We start from the raw sequence: 18010 nt of genomic DNA, 5'->3' as shown, positions 1-18010 counted from the left end.
GAATTTGTATTGACAGCCATTCAAATGACAGCTTTGTTTCCCCCCTAAAGTGGGTGGGCCGTAGTTTTCGCCCGGAAGTGACGTAGGTGTTACTCTCATCTATTCTGTCTAAAGATAATGGTGCCCTTCCATGCCATAATCAAGAAGCGCAATGAACGATACTTGAGGACGGGTCCAGCAGAGAACAAAATCTCTAACCCTTTCCAATGTCTTTTTAACTTAATAAAAATGAGCATTTAATTTATTGATTGCTGTTGGAATATAAAGTGAATATCTGTAAGTCCAGTGGTTAAAAGCGTAAAAACCGTAATTAAATATTGAAAAGCTATCTCCGTACCTTAGTTTTTAAGTTTCTGATTTAGGAAATGAAGTCTTTTGGAGAGTTGAGATAACCTTTAGTGTCCTGTTAGGGGTTAAAGGTGTTTTATTAAATCTGACTTCAGTGTCAAAGACAGCTTTTGGGTTCTTTATTAGATGTAGTTAGGGTACATTTGACTTAGAGTTAGGGTTAGAATCTAAGTTTTGCCCCAAAATACAAAAGCACGGATAAGATTTTGTACTTTTTGACCCCAAATTGAAGTGGTTATTGTGACCCTAACACTACTCTGGATGAGTCTCTGCATATGAAGCAAATCCAGGTGCCAGTTTCCGTTTTAAAGATATTTTTTGCCCACGCAATATGTTGTCAATGGGTGCATGCAGTGGAGACAGGAAAGAGAGGAGCCACAGTACTGTATGTGACGGAGGATATGAGCTGGATTCACACCAGCAGCATTGTGAGGACATGTTCTCTCTGTGCACCGCAGGAAGTTTGGATGTGTGGTTTGTTTTTATCAGAGCAGCGCGGCTGGGAGGAACTCAGCTGCTGGGAAACAACCGAAAACAGAACGAGAGAAGAGGGGGGGGGGGTGAAGAAAGTCACATGGGACGTCTCTGACTGTTTACCAAACACTTTGGAAAGCTATAGCTATTTAAGTTTGACTTAATGCTTAGCCTAACAAGCTCTACAAATGACCACAAATGTTCTTAATAATAGGTGCATCTCCCAAACAAAGAAGGGTCGAATTTCACTCAATTGTCCCTTCAAGGCTCCCTTACAGTCAAGGTTGCAAAGAAAAAACAAAAGACTTGTATCGTGCCTTACTTTAGTGGATTATAATGAATATTGGGTATGGAATTAATCGGCAGATGCTCCGGTTCAAAATGGGGTAAAACCAGTGTGTGAAATACGGGGGGGGGTCCGAGGGAGCTCAACCCCCCCGATTAACACCTGAGCCGCCCTGAAAGCCTCAACAGCAACATTTGAGGGGGGTCTCAAATTATAATATTTATTCGTCACTTGCAATGGTCACTAAAATGTTTTTTAAGCTTACTATGTCCAGTAGCCAATTCATAATTCAAAACATTTATTCACAAGTATCTTCTATTTTTACGCATTTCCTCGAATCGAAAACAGACGGCTCTTTAGCGGTCGCGTATTCATTGATTCATATGAAGACGCCAGACGGCACCCCGGTTGAGAAACGCTGCTATAGACTACAGATTGTCTTTGCTTGCATCCATGAAATATTGTATAGGCCTACTGCATATTGAGAAATCTTCGACCGGTATATTGCGCAATAAACGGGAGATGGGGAACCCTGGGTAAAACCCATCTATGGATGTCAGTTTTTGACTCGCGACCATGTCAATTAAAAAGGTTGTAAACCAACGTCACCACAAGAGGATACGATAACGGCTTTTAACCATGAAAATACAAACTCAGAAGAGCAAGAAACCTGCAAGTGCATTAGCTTCAAATAAGTCAAACCATACCAACGTGCCTCATTCACCTGTTACACTTATCCTAAACGACCTGTCCAACCTGGGTTTAACCCTGACCAAAAGGCGAGCTCTATTAGCCGGGCTTACAGCAGCAAAAAAATTGGTTGCGACTCGGTGGAAGCCTCCTCATTCCCTCTCACGTAAGGTCTGGGTTCTAACATATCTAGACATATCGTATCTAGAAGTACCGACAGCCCGGGTACATGGGGCAAAGGAGTCAACAATAGAGATGTGGACTTCGCTCATTGTGAACCTCAAGAGCATATTAGCACAACTATCTAATGGCGATGGTGATCTGGATGGGTGGGGGGTGGGTAGGTGGGTTAGGGACGTCACTGGGTTTTGTTTCTTTCCAAGGTGCAGTGGAAACAGGTGGGTTTTCAGTCTACGGCTCAGCATGTGACTTTCTGCAGTCCTGATATCAACAGGGAGCTAGTTCTTTCCTTTTGGAGCGAGGACAGCAAACAAATACAACGAATACAAGTCTTCCTTATTTCGTGGCATGACACTCTTCTTGTTTTTCCATCATAGAACCTTTCTTTTAAGCCATCTATATCATCACATTTCTTTTAGCATTTGAACTAATGCAAGAACACATAAAGCTAACTTCAACCAGATCAAAGACACAGCATATCGAACGCTACAGATGTTCTTGGAGAAGCCGTAACACAACAAGTCGGACGGACACTTTCCTTAAGGGAAACAAATACATTTATAAAAAGGCAATCCATATGCCCGGCGTCCAATCAGAGACTTTAACCGGCCTTTTGACCCCTGTGGCTATTCTTAGGAAGCCCCGTATTGTTGATCCACTCACAGATTGGCTCCAGCGCGATCACAATGGGGGGTCAATCAGGATCAGCTAACCGCTAACAGACAATACAAGCCGACCGGCAGGGTTAATGACTTTCGACCCGGCGGCTCGAGTCCTGGTCTGAACCACAAAAGGAACGTTTACAGGTGTTTGCATAAGATATTGGAGTATAATAAGTGTTCATTGTGCGGGTTATCTGCAGCGTAATATTTTGTCTGGTAATCAGGGAATATTACAGCACTATTGTTGATGTGACTGGCCCGCTGTGACTGATGTTTGTGTTTTTTAGACTACTATATTTAACTTTTTAGACATGCCAGAGACGGAGCACATGCCCTCTTGGGTACTGAGGAAAAAAGATAAAGTTGATTTGATTAAAACAAACACTAAAAGGAAATATTTGAAACTAAATCAAACCAACAGAAATATGTTTGGCTCGATATCTGGGAGATTCGAGCAGATAAATCAAACTAAAACGGCTGATTTTCCAGGACTAGATGAAGCATTATTTATTTTATATACAGATATATGTCAGATAAGGACATTTATTTTAGTTCCCCATAAGTGCCTTTACTTGGTGAAGCTTCCTAAGTGGTAGTTTCCCATTTGTTACGGTGGCAATTCATCATACAGTGAAACGCAAAAAAAAAAAAATGCTATATAATGGGCCAGTACATTATCTGACTGTAATGAATGTGGTTTTTGTCTACAGTAGAACACACACACACACACACACACACACACACACACACACACACACACATCACACACACACACACACACACACACACACACACACACACCACACACACACACTACACACACACACACACACACCCACCACACAACACACACACACACACACACACACACACACACACACACACACACACACACACACACCACACACACACACACACACACACACACACACACACACACACACACACACACACACACACACACACACACACACACACACACACACACACACACAGAGAAAAGGGTACAAAGGTAGTTTTTGTTCCCCGTGTCGCTGGAACTTTAGCTTTGCTTGGTCATCATGGATAAATGCCCCTCTTATCGAGCACAACGGGCACAGACGGGGCCACTCACACACACACACGCATTCACGTCACACACACACACACAAACCCGTGTAAAGTTGTGCAGTGGTTTAGCAGAAAATGACCTTCAAAATAGATCTATTTTAGCTTAGAAATTGGTAAAAGAAGCCGATAAGGATTTTAATAAGCAAGTTTGGGAAAGTGATTGTGTGTGTATGAGTGTGTGTGTGTGTGTGTGTGTGTCCTCGTCTTCATCATCTGCGGCAGCTGCCCGCACTGATAGTTGCTTTGTTTTCAGTGAGTGCTTCTTAATGAGGTCAAAGGCTATGTAGGGCCATTGGACGCTGACAAGGAGAAACAAGAGGCACCTTCATCACGCTCGGAACACACACTCTCGCGTAAGACACACACATGTACACACACACTCGCAGCTATTCATTACATTTGACCAAGACAAGGTCCAAAAATCAGTAGCTGGAGAAAGAGACTCTTTGTGTGTGTGTGAGAGTATCGGCGCAGGAAGACAGACGGCTGAACTGATTTCTATTTGCAGAGAGGATGGCTCTATTTGATTAAGCAGTTAGCGTAATGAGAAAATCAGCGCTCACACACGTCCTCTCTCTTACACACATAAATCATCGGGATGTTTTGCTTCCTTGAGAAGCTAAACCCGAGAGTTTCCACTCACATCTCAGTCGGTTCATTTGTTTACGTTCACTATACGACCTTATTACAGGGAATAACAACATTAAGCTCAATTTAAAGTGTTTATGGTTTACTGCGACGTGATTGGTCCAATCAGCGGCGGTCTAAATGTTGTTAATGGCACTCGTGGAAAGTAACTAAGTGTATTTACTTAAGTACTAGTATTTGACATACTTAAATTGAGTAAATATTCTACTTTCATCCACTAAATGTATTCAAAACTCATAGCTACTAGCTACTTTTTACATATGAAAACACATGACATTTGTCCTATATGATGAAGTACTGAATTAATAATATACCCAGTATTTTATTTTCTAAAATTGGCGCAACATTGACAAGTACATCATTAAACAGAATAGTTCAGGGAGATTCAGATGTTGAGAGAGATGAGGCTTTCACACCTGGGATAGAAGAGGGGGGGGGGGGAGATGCAGGAGGCTCCATGAGCGCACAGATACAGACAGAGAGACAGATAGGGACGAGCTGGAAAGACATGGCCCCCTGTGGGCCAAGAGTAGCACGTATGTCTTATTGTTGTTTTTATTTAAGTGGAGCCAAGACAAATGAGAGCTGCCTCAGGAATGCGAGCTTTGTTTCTATGAGCAGGTCAAATGGAGATCCATAAAACTAGTCAAGATGACCCACAGCCCGTGCCGACTGGAGGTACTTTCCCACTACATCGACTACAAAGTCTCTGAAGATCTGGAAAGATTCACCAAAAACCAAACTAGTTTTTTAGTGGCCAAATAAACAGCAATGTTCAGATCAATTACTTATTCATGTTTTAAATAAAGGTGAATGTATTGTTGTATTAATATCACTCTATAACCATAATACGTTACATAGTCGGTCTGTTCATTTTGGCTGTCTTTTCAAACTGAAATGGTCCCGACGTCCTCTACAGTGGACATACTGTAACATTTTAAAATAAAATTAAAAAGGTCTAAATTGCAAGATGTTTTTTTAACCCTAAATAGGTAGGAAATCACACAAAAAAGGAAATTGGAAGACACTTTTTTTCCTCGGGTCCCAGGAGGATATACAGTCATTAAAATGAACTCCACCTACAACAAGAATCCAGGGGTTTAATTGATATGATTCTGAAATGGGAGTACTTTTGAAACTTGAAGTATATCTCAATGCTACTACTTTTGTACTTTTACAGAAGTTACATTTAGATTTTAGGAGTTTTACTTTGCAATAGAGTATTTTCCGAATAAAGTATCTCAACTTTTATTCAAGTAAAGGATCCGAGTACTTCTTATGAACAACATTGTGAATTGAAGTGTAGATTTCCCCTTTAACGACGGCACAATAAAAGTCCCCCTTGATGCCAGAGGAGATGGAGAGGCTGTTTGATGAGGCAGACGGAGAGGAACTGTCAACACTCGAACCCTTCTCTCTCTCTCTGCCTCACACACACTGCGTCTGAGTCACCTGCAGACAAACCCCTTTATTGAGAAGCAGGCGGCCATCTTTGATTAGCTGGAGTGACTCAGCAGACAGTGAACACAAGAGGGTGTGTTTGTGGGGGTTTTTATGCGTGTGTGTGTGTTGGCTTCTGTGCGACAGTACGATGAATGAGCGTGATTGTGCTCATGTGGGAATATGTGTGACTGTGTGTGTGTGTGTTGTCGTACCTCGTGGTCCGGTATCTCGGAGGAGAGAGTCTTTCCCAGCACGGCGGCCGTCAGGTAGGTCCAACATCGGGCCGTGTTAGCCAGGTTATAACCTCCTGGAGAGGCACATAAGTCATGCAAAAAGGATCCTGAAACACTTATTTCAAATCGATCTAGTCTTATGATAATCAAGTCGATAATAGGGTTGATACTGTCCATTGATTTGGATTGATATATCGATTCAACAACCCATGATGCTAACAACAAAACATCACCTTCAAGACATGTCCTTATTTTTGAAATTCCTAAATAATATACGTTTTTTCATGTCAATGTTAGTAAGAGTCCAGTTATAAAAGTGTATGTGGATTTAAGTAGATTTTTAGGAGTTTATATCAATGTGACTGATGGTGTTTAATGGGCATATGACATCGTCTCAATATCGTCTAATATCAATAACAAGTCCCTGATTTCAAGTGATTCTAAATGTTACCGTGGGAGACAGAATACCTTATCAATTTAATATTGTATTGTGTAAAAACTAGTGATTTACAGCCAAAAGAACCACAAGCTCACAAAACACATTATTAAGTCAGAAAAGTTTCCATCGCTCTCTTTCTCTCACACACACACAAAGTGAAGGATGAAGAGAGGATGGCTTTGGAGTGAAATCAAGAGAATGACAAGAAGGAGAGGAGGATATAACGGAGGGAAAGTATGTAGGACACAGAGCGAGGAAGAGAGGTGGGATTGTAGTTGAGGAAAATGGCTTCATTGTGTCAGAGCTAAAGTAGCTATCATCTGGCCGAGGGCTGAAGGGCCTGGAACAGAGCATGGTGTGTGTGTGTGTGTGTGTGTGTGTGTGTGTGTGTGTGTGTGTGTGTGTGTGTGTTTCTCTCCAACACTGTAAGTTTCCCCTTTGTGGGTCCAATAAAGGTATTTCGGATTCCAATTCTGACAAAAACCCACAGCAGCAGTGAGGATAATAAACGCGTTGTACCTCCTCCCAGCAGCAGCGTGGGTAGCTGCCACTGCAGGACGTGCTGCAGACACTTGCCCACCCCCACTGGGGTCATGTTGAAGGAACACATGGGGTCCCCCGCCATGGTGTCGGCCCCCAGCTGCATGACCATGGCCTCCGGGTTGAACTGCGCCCGCGCTTCCTGCATCACGCTGGGGAACGACAGAGAGGTAAACATGTCGGGAACCAGTGACTCATTTCAGAGTTTAAACACCTACTTGTTCTCGTGTGTGTGTCCATGTGTATATGTATGTGTCTGTGTCCGTGTGTGTGTCTGTGTGTGTGTTACTACGCACCCCCCCCATGCGGGCCGAATATTCGCTGCTGATTACTACCGAATATCCCGAGCCCGAAAAATGGTATTCGGGACAGCCAGAAATAACCACTAGCTAAAATAATCCTTCACTTTCCTAAAACACATTCTTTCCCGCATTGAGAAGTTACATTTTTCAAAATCCCATGATTCCTCAGTTAGATTAAGGAAGAAATCCCCCTGCTGAAGTGTCCTTGATACGTTGGCCGTGACCTTTGACCTCTGGGTGGGGAACATAGGAGTACTCTGAAGGGATCCTTGAGGAGACGTGCTTTTATATTTGTTTCTGATCTGCACGGGGGAATTCCTAATACTTTACTCTGTGTGTGTGTGTGTGTGTGTGTGTGTGTGTGTGTGTGTGTGTGTGTGTGTGCATTTCAGCTCGGCTTTTAACACACTGCAGCCTCACATCTTGCTTCAAAAACTGATAAAGATCAGTATAAATCCTTTTATCTTGAAATGGTATTTTTCTTTTTTAACCAATCGCACTCAGCATGTCAGGGTCAACAATGCCCTCTCAGAGCCCCGGACCAGTACAGGAGCCCCCCAGGGTTGTGTGAGCTCCCCGGTCCTCTTCACACTGTACACAAACGACTGTACGAGAATCCGCCCGGATAATTATATCATCAAATGTTCAGATGATACAGCCATCCTTGGCTTAATGCACAAAGGCAGCAGTTCATCGGCTTATCACTCTGAATGAGAGGTTTGTGCAGTGGTGTGATTCTAGCCATCTAGTGCTGAATGTGAAGAAGACTGAGGAGATGGTGTGGGACCCAAAGGCAGTGGGTGACCTTAGGCCGGTGGTTATCCACAATGAACCCATAACTCAGGTCAGCTCCTATAAGTACCTTGGTGTGCATCTAGATAATACACTCAGTTGGAAGGTGCATGTTCAAGGTCTGTGCTCTAGACTTCAACAGCGATTGTACTTTCGGCGTCGACTCCGGGCTTTCGGAGTCGACCAGAAATTCATGTTACTGTTCTATCACGCAGTATTGGAGAGCATCATTAGGTATGCTATTACTGCCTGGTACGGTAACTTGACAGTGCAGTCAAAGTCACAGATCGCTCGCCTGGTACAGACTGCTAGGAAAATTATGGGGGTTAAAAAACACCCATCTCTCCAAAACATATACGAGCAGTCCATTATCAGACAGGCAAACAAAATGGTGTCTGATCCCACCCACATACTCCACCCAGGATTCCAGCTCCTACCTTCTGGTAGAAGATTCATGCCCCGGCCACACGAGGACGAAAACGGCTAAACGCATAGGATTAACGCAAACGCAAAAAAGCTTCCGTCCACACCCAATATTCACCGGATAGTGTCTGTCCACACGAGACCGCTCCGTTTAGCTCCAACCGCTGGAGAAGCTGCAGTACATAGCAGGAGCCTGTACGTGGCGCTGTAACTTCCTCCACAAAAGCAGCGAAGAAGCATGGTTGTCATGGTTGCCCTTCTGTTTATTCTCCGCGGTGGGGGCCGAGGGAACCGGGCAGAGTTTTCGCCAGTCAACGTGTATTAAAGTTTAAATCTTCCGACAAAATTATAAAAGTGCCGGTCAAAGGTCTTCTTTGTTATTTATTGAGCTTTAAAACAAATGAATAATAATCTATATATTATAATAATAAAATACACGGAGCCTCTCTTTTTCCTCCCTCTCTTCGGACAGCGCCAGTGTCTGTCTCATGCAGCAGCTGATCCAGTAATGAGTGACCCGGCCGACAGTAAAAATAAACATATTTATAACTAGGTAGTTTGAGAGGTGTCTCCGTCCTGTCAGATTAGACTTCACTCGCGTTTATGTCCATATCGAGAGAAAGATAAATAATCTGAATTCAGTGTGCAGTTTACTTTGACGAGGGGGTGAGCAGCAGAGGTGGGGAGAGGCGGGGCTATTGCCTCATCATTATCAGAAAATGATCGTATAGGGCAGGGGTGGCCAACCAGTCAGAGGTTAAGAGCCACATTGTTTCTATGTTACTGCAAAGAGCCACATCAAACACACAGTCACTGATACCGCTTGTTTCCATTTTTTAGTTTTCTGGAGACAAGATTTCAACCACGTCACTGATGCATTTTTGTGGCATTGGGATATATATTTTTTAAATCCTCTGGAGCAGAGAGAGGAGCTGTGGATTATTGTTATTGATTAATGCATCAGTGTTTCTTAGGGTCAAAAACACTAAACTCACAACTTGAAATGAAAGCGTTTAGTTTATTTAATAAAAGAGCACATGTTCAATGTGAAAAGTGACAGTAGTTATAGATTATTTGTAATTTGGTGCTATATATATTTAAAAAAAAAAATTATATATATTTTTTAAACACCTTGAATTTCAGGGGGGGCGCGGGGCTCCGTTGGCGGGGGGCAGCGCCCCTCCAAAACAATGGTAGGGGAAACACTGGATAGTGTTTAATCAACGATAGGTTTCCCCCCCTCAAAGGTGATTGGTTCACTGCATCACAGGTATTATTGTGATTGGCTCTTGGGCCACATCACAATGAGACACGCTGTCATCCTCTCATAGGCACCTGACACCACACATACACACCGGGAGCCGGGACGAAAGTAACACGGGACGAAAGTAACGGAGCGATTTTATCCGAGCCCAAACAACTTTGACCGGCCAAATGACGTTAATACTTAACAGACCTACTACATATCAGGTTTAACTGTCAGGAGTAGCTAGTGTTGTCACGATACCAACATTTTGGTTTCGATACCAAGTCAAGAATTGCGATTCCGATTATTTTTCGATACTTTTCTTAAAAAACAGTCTTAAATGTAATTATTGTGCTTTATTTCACACCAGAACCATAACCATAACACACACTTTTAAACAATGAGAACAATAAATAAAATAAATGACAAGATTTCCTATTAAATCAAATTAATACATTTCTCACAGACAGGCCTCGTGGTGTCCGTAGGCTTGCCCTCACTGTCAGAGATATCGCTCAAATACTTCCAAATTTCGCTTCTGGCGTCTTTTTTGTCAACAAGCCGAGGCGCAGCGGCAGTTGCACTCCCACTTGCAGCCATGCTTCTTGTTTTCTCACATGCTCTGGCAGCTAGCGCGTGCACGAGAGAGGGGAGGGACTTAGAGCGTGCTTGAGAGGGGAGGGACTTAGAGCGTGCTTGAGAGGGGAGGGACTTAGAGCGTGCTTGAGAGGGGCGGGACTGCAGGCACGGCTGCAGTGCAGGGAGTGGAAGCAGAGCGTTGAACACACACGGCTCTTATTAAAACGGCGCTTTCTCACCGGAGTACTTTCCCCCGTCATTCTTAAAGTACCGATACTAATGAAACGGAGGAATCGTAACATTTTTAACGGCAGGGTATCGCGGTACCTTTCAAGTATCGGTACACCGTGCAACACTAGTCAGGAGTCAGTGTCTCTCCCCCAAACTCACACATATACAATTCGATATGAACTGAAGAGCCGCATGAAACTAGGCAAAGAGCCACATGCGGCTCGAGAGCCGCGGGTTGGCCACCCCTGGTATAGGGCGTACACACGGAGCCGTTGGACCCCCCAGAGCGTTGCGTATGCCGTTCTATCCACCTTGGGACCCGTTATCGTTTCCGCAGTCGTTTAGTGCCGTATGCGGTCGTCCTCGTGTGGCCGAACGGTCTATATGACACTAAACAGTAACGCAAACGACCGTTTTCGTCCTCGTGTGGCCGGGGCATCAGGGTTCCCAAGAGCAGGCTGAACCGCTATAAGCACTCATTCCTGCCTATGTCCACTAAGCTTCTTAACATTCACCTGAAATGAAATGTAGTCAAATGTAATGAAATGTACTTCTTAAATGTTGGCCATGAGGGGTAGTGCAATAGGTCGCCATTGTCAGTATGTGCGTGTATGTGCTGTGTATTGTGTTTGTTCAAACGGTGTATGACTGTATATGTGTATGTCTCTTAATGTCCACTATGTTTGTATATGTACATGTACGCGGAACTGCAGCACGGAGACCAGAACAAATTTCCTTACGGGGACAATAAAGTATATCGTATCTTTGTTTGTGTGTGTGTGTGTGTGTGTGTGTGTGTGTGTGTGTGTGTGTGTGTGTGTGTGTGTACCTGGTAAAAATCTGGTAGTATCTGTCGTCCTTGATGCCGTCCTCCAGCGGGACGTTCACGGCGTACCATCGTCCTTTACCCAGCCCCGTGTCACACAGGTCCCCCGTACCTACACACACACACACACACTTATCTTACACTGTCTCACAATGCAGGTTATCTTATTAAAATGTATTGTGAGTGTCTGTGGGGAAGGACCTGGGAAGAAGCCGGGGGAGAACTTGTGAAACGAGATGGTCATGACTTTGGATGTGAAGCTGAAGGCGTCTTCCACACCTGAGAGAGAGGAGAGGGAATAATTAATGACAGAAAATGTGTAATATCTGGGTACTTTATCAGAGTTAGAATTAGGGATGCCAGAAACTGACCATGATCAAATTCGAAAAATCGGACAGCCCTGGCGAATATTAATCGATTATTCGCCGCCCACTCTGCGCTGCTGGCTTCCTCCAAGTTTACAGTAAAACAAACTGGTGGTGAGACCAATGGCCATTTACAATTATTAATACTATTACTATTATTAGCATTAGTCTATATTTTGGTTGAAACTAAGCCAGAAAAAAAACATAAATAATAATAAAAATATATATAAATAAAATCGATTTTTAAAAATAATTTTCGATTATAGAGAATGTAACGAATATGAGAAATCGAATGATCGCTGGCATCCCTAGTTAGAATCAGAATACTCCATTTAAACCTAAGTTGTTAAAACGTGCACATTGTATAACATGTACAACACAAACAGTTGTGTATTAGCTTTAATACGATATGAATGCTCCATTGCTCCGTTCAAAAGGTTTGGCTGCTGGTGCTGAAGTTATAATAATATGATTCAACCTGTTCACCTTCACCTGGTATCGCTGTAGGTTTCTCAGAAAGGGGAACTTGTGTCACTGAATTTCTGCCTGATCATGAATATGATACATAAACCGATTTAAGTTCTGCTTTGTTGTTAGAGTGCGTACCGTCTCCATGATGCAGATCCACGTCCACATACAGAACCCTCTCGTACTTCTCCCTCAGTTTGAGGATTCCCAGCACAGCGTCGTTCACGTAACAGAAACCTGACGCCTCATCCCTGGAGAGACAGAGGGGGAAATAAATAAACCTGTGAGCTTTGAGAGTCTTTTCCTGCAGCGCCCCCCTCAGGCTGTAACATGACATCATCAGAACGTTACCATGACATCATCAGGCTGTAACAGGAACTGATGAGGACTCTTGTATGTAGTAATGTCCATATATTTCCTGTCTGAAGACTTACTTCTTGGCGTGGTGCCAGCCTCCTGCCCAGTTTACAGACACTTCACACTTTTGGTCCATCAGACACTGAGCTGCTGTCAGTGTAGCGCCCCCTACTGCTGCCGCGTAGTCATAAATCCCCTCCACCACGGGACAGTCGTAACCTGGACAGAGAGAAACACATGAACAAAAGTTAAATGGTAAATGGACTGTACTTATATAGCGCTTTCTCCAGTCTCTACGACCCCTCAAAGCGCTTTACATACTACATGTCATTCACCCATTCATACAGAGCAGTGTACCTTACTCTAGGACCTAACATTCACACACCGTTGGCCATCGGGAGCAACTCAGGGTTAAGTATCTTGCCCGAGGATACATTGACATGTTGACTTAAAAGATAATTGCTGGAGTAATTTGGCAACAAGATCATTTTTATCCTTTAAAAAAGACAGGTTTTTAAATGTAAATCACTTCTTCTGTTTCCCTCCTGTTTCCTTTTATTTATTTGTGTCTTTTATTGCTTTTTCTTTTGAGTTTTATTATATGTCATTTTTAGCAGTGTTTTGCAACAGAAATCAGGTTTTTATGATCAAAATATGCAATTCAGTTAGTATTCATTAGAGCAGTCACAATGTAATAAACAATAAATAAATATATGTATTTGTTTCTAGATCTTCAGTTGATTTATCTTTTTGAAGGGCTGGGAATTAAAATAATAAGGAAGTACAGTTAGATGGAGAAATGGGAAACAGAGGAGAATGAGAAATTAGATAAAACAGACATGGGTGAGATAATAGGAAAGGAGGGAGACAGAAATGAGGGAGGTAAGTCAACATTATGGATGGAAACAAAAGACTGATGTAAAATAAATGACAGAGAGACATTTCTCAATCAAGGCGGAAGGATGAACCTGGGAGAGGTGCGCAGAAACAAAAGGAGGAAGCGACCGAGGGACCAGTCGAGGACATCAAGAGGAGCCATGAGGGATGGGGGCGAATAGGAGGGAGACAGCTAGGGAACGAGTCAAGGAAAGGAAAACAAGGAGGGTGAACTTGAGGATTGGTCTGAGTTAGAAAAGTAAACTTGAGAGAAGCATGGGCTGCTCCAAGAACAACAAACCATGGTGGGATTTTGAAATAATTCCAACCCGATTAAAGGTTAGTTGAGGTGAGGGTGTGTTTTATCTGTATTGCAATCTCAAGCAAAGTAGAAAAACAATGTGAAAGGACAGTTAGTTGCTATGAAGATTATACTTTAGTTTAAGGCACTGAGAAGAAAAGTTACCCTTTATAAAGCTGTTATTATTGTTTTTGAAGCTTGTGTTATAGTGCCCCCTGTGGCCGACAAAGCAGAACTGCATAGCGCTTCTCAAAAAGTCATATAGCAGTACTTGTTTCCACTTGAAACCCTTTATTTTTCACATAATGCTTCCATAAATCTGTCTGTAGTGAATGAACAGATTCTGATAACAAATGGGATTGTGTAAGGCTCTTCGTGGCTCTTCTCACCCAGGCCGTAGTCTCCGGACTGCGGGTCGTCGTTGTCTCCGTCCTGGCTGATCTTCTGAAGATGCTCCAGGTAAGAGTCTGTGTGGAACTTGGCCATGTCCTCGATGGTCGCTACCTGAGGTTTAACGACGCTGCGGGGAAGGGAAAGAAAAGAATATGAGTGGTGCATGCTTTAGTGTTGTATAAGCACACAGTGGCAGAGGAAGTCTTTGTCAATAAAAATCCAGTGACAAAAAAGCCAAAAGTAAGACAGCCATTCAATATTTAAGAAGTATTTGGATTACAGCTATAGGTTTTGTGTAATTTTATAGAAGCTTCTACATTTTTCTTTCCAAAAACACCCATGATATTTAGTGGGAGGATGAATAGACTCGTATGTGGTTGTAAGGGTTGTGGTTAGGGCAGCAAAGTTTAATCCTTAAAAGACTGAGGTCGTTTTACAATGAGTTAGCTCCACCTAAAAAGAAGTAATAAGATCAGCTTCAAAATAGTAAATCAAAGACATTGACTAAAAGTTATTTATCAGCATCCACTTGATTTTAAGGAGTACTTTTAAAAGGTTAGCACTACAGGAAGCACCTAGGTAAACATACTTGTTCGTCTGTAAAGCAACCTTATGTGATGCTATTTCTGTTATTAAAATGTGTTTTAATAGCTCTGTTAAACTAAGAAACCAACATTAGCTTCACTCACCTCATGTGTTTAAGGAGTCCGTAGGCTTCTATCAGTGAGTGGACCATACTTGCCTGGAAATGAGCAGAGAATTAGATTGAAATATTGAAAAGAACCAGTGAGTAAAACGCCTCACAGTGAACTAACGTTTCAAGGTAACTCACCCTGTTTGGTACTTTGGATAAACTATCGCAAGTCTGGATGTATTCCGGGCTGTAAACATAAGCCACCTTCCGCTTACAACTGCTGTCATCATCGCTGTCTCCGCTGCAACTCATTTACGATGAATTAAAGATATTCAAAGGAGAATAAATGGAGCTAAAAAACAATTTACAATGAAGGGATGCAAGCGTCTTCTCCAGTGTGGTGTTACACCGTCAACAGTCGGTGTAACACCACTGCCGGTCTGATAGAAAAAGATTTGACGATTAAAAAATATATATATATGCATTTATATTATGATTTGTTATCAATTTAAATATGTGTACTGTTTTTAACAATTTTGGCAACAAATAAAGGGGAGAAATTCTTCCTAACGGTCAGAAATTTGAATCCAACGGTCCGAGTTCGGACGTTTTTTAAAGTAGAACGAGGAGCATTCTGGGATTTCTTGTAGTCTTTTCACTTTTTGTAATGCTTAGGTTTTAAAAGTGTTTAATAGACCGGAATTAGATTGGCGTTACTTCGCCTCCCCACACACTGTGGACTTCATTTACTGGCTATGCGAGGCTCCTCCTGCTCAAAGTCTACACAGCTCAGACGTTGTTCCTCCCCTTTCACAGATCTGACAGTTTAAAGATGGGTGTAAGCACCACGTGGTGACGTGTAAGTACTGAAAATCCCATACGTTGTAGATCAGTGATTCAACATCAGGAAACAGAAAGTAAAACTTACTGACATTCACTGTCGTAGAGGAGAAATGGCGCAGCAAGTGAGTCTGGGTCGGGAAAAACTGAGCTGTTCGATCTGTCTGGATATTCTAAAGGATCCGGTAACTATTCCCTGTGGGCATAGTTATTGCATGAGCTGTATTAAAGACTGCTGGGGTAAGGAGAATGAGGAGAAAACCTACAGCTGCCCACAGTGCAGGCAGAGCTTCAAACCGAGGCCTGCCCTGGTGAAAAATACCTTGCTTGCAGAGTTAGTGGAGGAACTGAAGAAAATAGGGCTTCAAGATGCTTCACCTGATCTTTCCATTGCAACACCTGGAGATGTGGTCTGTGATTGCTGCTACGGGGTGAAGCTGAAAGCCTTCAAGTCCTGTCTGGTGTGTATGGCCTCTTTCTGTGAGCAACACCTCCAACCTCACTTTGATGTAGCTCCATTAAAGAAACACAAGTTGGTTGAAGCCACCTCAAAGCTTCAGGAGAACATCTGCTCTCGCCACGACGAGGTGATGAAGATTTTCTGCCGCACTGATCAGCAGAGCATCTGTTATCTCTGCTCCATGGATGACCACAAAGGCCATGACACCGTCTCCGCTGCAGCAGAGAGGGCTGACAGGCAGAAGGAGCTCGGGGTGAGCCGGGGAGAAGTCCAACAGAGAGCCCAGGACAGAGAGAAGGACGTCAAGGCGCTTCAACAGAGGGTGGAGGCTATCAATCGCTCTGCTGATGAAGCAGTGAGGGACAGTGAGAAGATCTTCACTGAGCTCATTCATCTCATTGAGAAAAGAAGCTCTGAGGTGAAGCAGAAGATCAGATCCCAGCAGAAAACCCAAGTGAGTCAAACTCAAGATGTTGAGGAGAAGCTGCAGCAGGAGATCACTGAGCTGCGGAGGACAGACGCTGAGCTGCTGCAGCTGTCTCACACCGAGGACCACCTGCATTTCCTAAACAACTACCCCTCACTGTCACGTCTGAGTGAGTCTGAAGACTTACCCAGCATTGATATCTGTCCTCTGCGCTTCTTTGAGGACGTGACCGCGGCGGTGTCAGAGACCAGAGATAAACTGCAGGCTGTTGTGACTGAGGAGTGGGAAAACATCTCTCTGGCAGTGACTGGAGTGGATGTTTTAATGACCCAAGCAGAGCCCAGAACCAGAGCTGGATTCAGGAGATATTCTCGTCAAATCACATTGGATCCAAATACAGCATACAGGCAGTTATCATTGAGTGACGGGAACAGGAAAGCAACACGAATGGAAGTAGATCAGCCATATTCTGCTCACCCAGACAGATTTGTTGATTATCTGCAGGTCCTGAGTACAGAGGGTCTAACTGGACGTTGTTACTGGGAGGTGGAGTGGAGCGGGACAGCTTTTATAGCAGTGGCATACAAGGATATTAGCAGAACTGGGACACTTGATGAATGTGTATTTGGATATAATAACAAATCTTGGGCATTATATTGTAACAGTGATGGTAAATATACATTCTACCATCAACGTATTTCTACTCCCGTCTCAGGCCCTCCGTCCTCCAGAATAGGAGTGTACCTGGATCACAGAGCAGGTTCTCTCTCTTACTACAGCGTGTCTGACACCATGACCCTCCTCCACAGAGAGCAGACCACCTTCACTCAGCCTCTCTATCCTGGGTTTTTGCTTCTAAACACTTCTGGAAGCTCAGCGGAGTTGTGTGAGCTGAAGTAGGCGGAAGTTTAAATAGAGCAACTACAATATGTCCGGACTCTAACGCGGCTGGGACTGGGATTTTCCCCGTTTGATTTTTTGTCTGTATTTCTATTTTAATTTAGATAAAACAATCTTGTTTGTTGAAGTTGTGATTTGTACGTTATATTTTATCAACATTTTCATGACATAATGTTTGGAAAAGTCCAACATTTACAAAATGTCTAATTTTATATAAACGGCTGTAATTATGTAAAAATGTAGGACGAATGTATTTGGATTCTTTATAACATGTAACATATAATTTAGTGTGACACATAATGGTGTCTGTACTGCATTCTATGTGCTCTAGTTCTGATAATACAAATCCCTTCTATTTTGTTAATATGAGCGCAAAAGCAAGAGAACAGTTTAAATGTAAACTTGTGAAAAATAGCTTGCTGATCATCTTTTCAAGGGTAAATTCATCTGTCTCTACATTGTAACACGTTTTAGGAATATAAAAAGTATCTGTTCAAATCTGTTCAAATAAATGAATAAATCGATGAGTCGTCACCA

General features: G+C 42.9%; 2 protein-coding genes across 2 annotated transcripts in view; one reads left to right on the top strand and one right to left on the bottom strand.

The window, feature by feature from the left end:
- Positions 1-15266, bottom strand: part of LOC117546388 (histone deacetylase 8) — a 36164-nt gene extending 20898 nt beyond the window's left edge. Inside the window, exons 1-9 of the mRNA XM_034216598.1 lie at positions 15045-15266; positions 14902-14954; positions 14209-14339; positions 12720-12861; positions 12424-12536; positions 11654-11731; positions 11456-11564; positions 7033-7205; positions 6054-6148 (exon numbers count right to left, since the gene is read on the bottom strand). Coding sequence (XP_034072489.1) covers positions 6054-6148; positions 7033-7205; positions 11456-11564; positions 11654-11731; positions 12424-12536; positions 12720-12861; positions 14209-14339; positions 14902-14954; positions 15045-15158 — 1008 coding nt within the window. The 5' untranslated portion in view covers positions 15159-15266. The remainder of the gene's footprint in view (positions 1-6053; positions 6149-7032; positions 7206-11455; positions 11565-11653; positions 11732-12423; positions 12537-12719; positions 12862-14208; positions 14340-14901; positions 14955-15044) is intronic.
- A 359-nt stretch (positions 15267-15625) lies between these two features.
- Positions 15626-18010, top strand: LOC117546383 (tripartite motif-containing protein 16-like). Its single transcript, XM_034216594.1, has one exon. It carries the CDS (start codon positions 15800-15802, stop codon positions 17471-17473), a length of 1674 nt encoding a protein of 557 aa, XP_034072485.1. The 5' UTR covers positions 15626-15799; the 3' UTR covers positions 17474-18010.

The sequence above is a fragment of the Gymnodraco acuticeps genome, unplaced genomic scaffold (genome assembly GCF_902827175.1).
Source record: "Gymnodraco acuticeps unplaced genomic scaffold, fGymAcu1.1, whole genome shotgun sequence".
In the NCBI taxonomy this organism is placed as follows: domain Eukaryota; kingdom Metazoa; phylum Chordata; class Actinopteri; order Perciformes; family Bathydraconidae; genus Gymnodraco; species Gymnodraco acuticeps.
This window is presented reverse-complemented; position numbering and strand designations above follow the sequence as displayed.

What these genes read in the sequence shown, in the direction of transcription:
- LOC117546383 (XM_034216594.1), top strand. Translation starts at nt 15,800, where the DNA reads ATGGCGCAGCAAGTGAGTCTGGGTCGGGAAAAACTGAGCTGTTCGATC.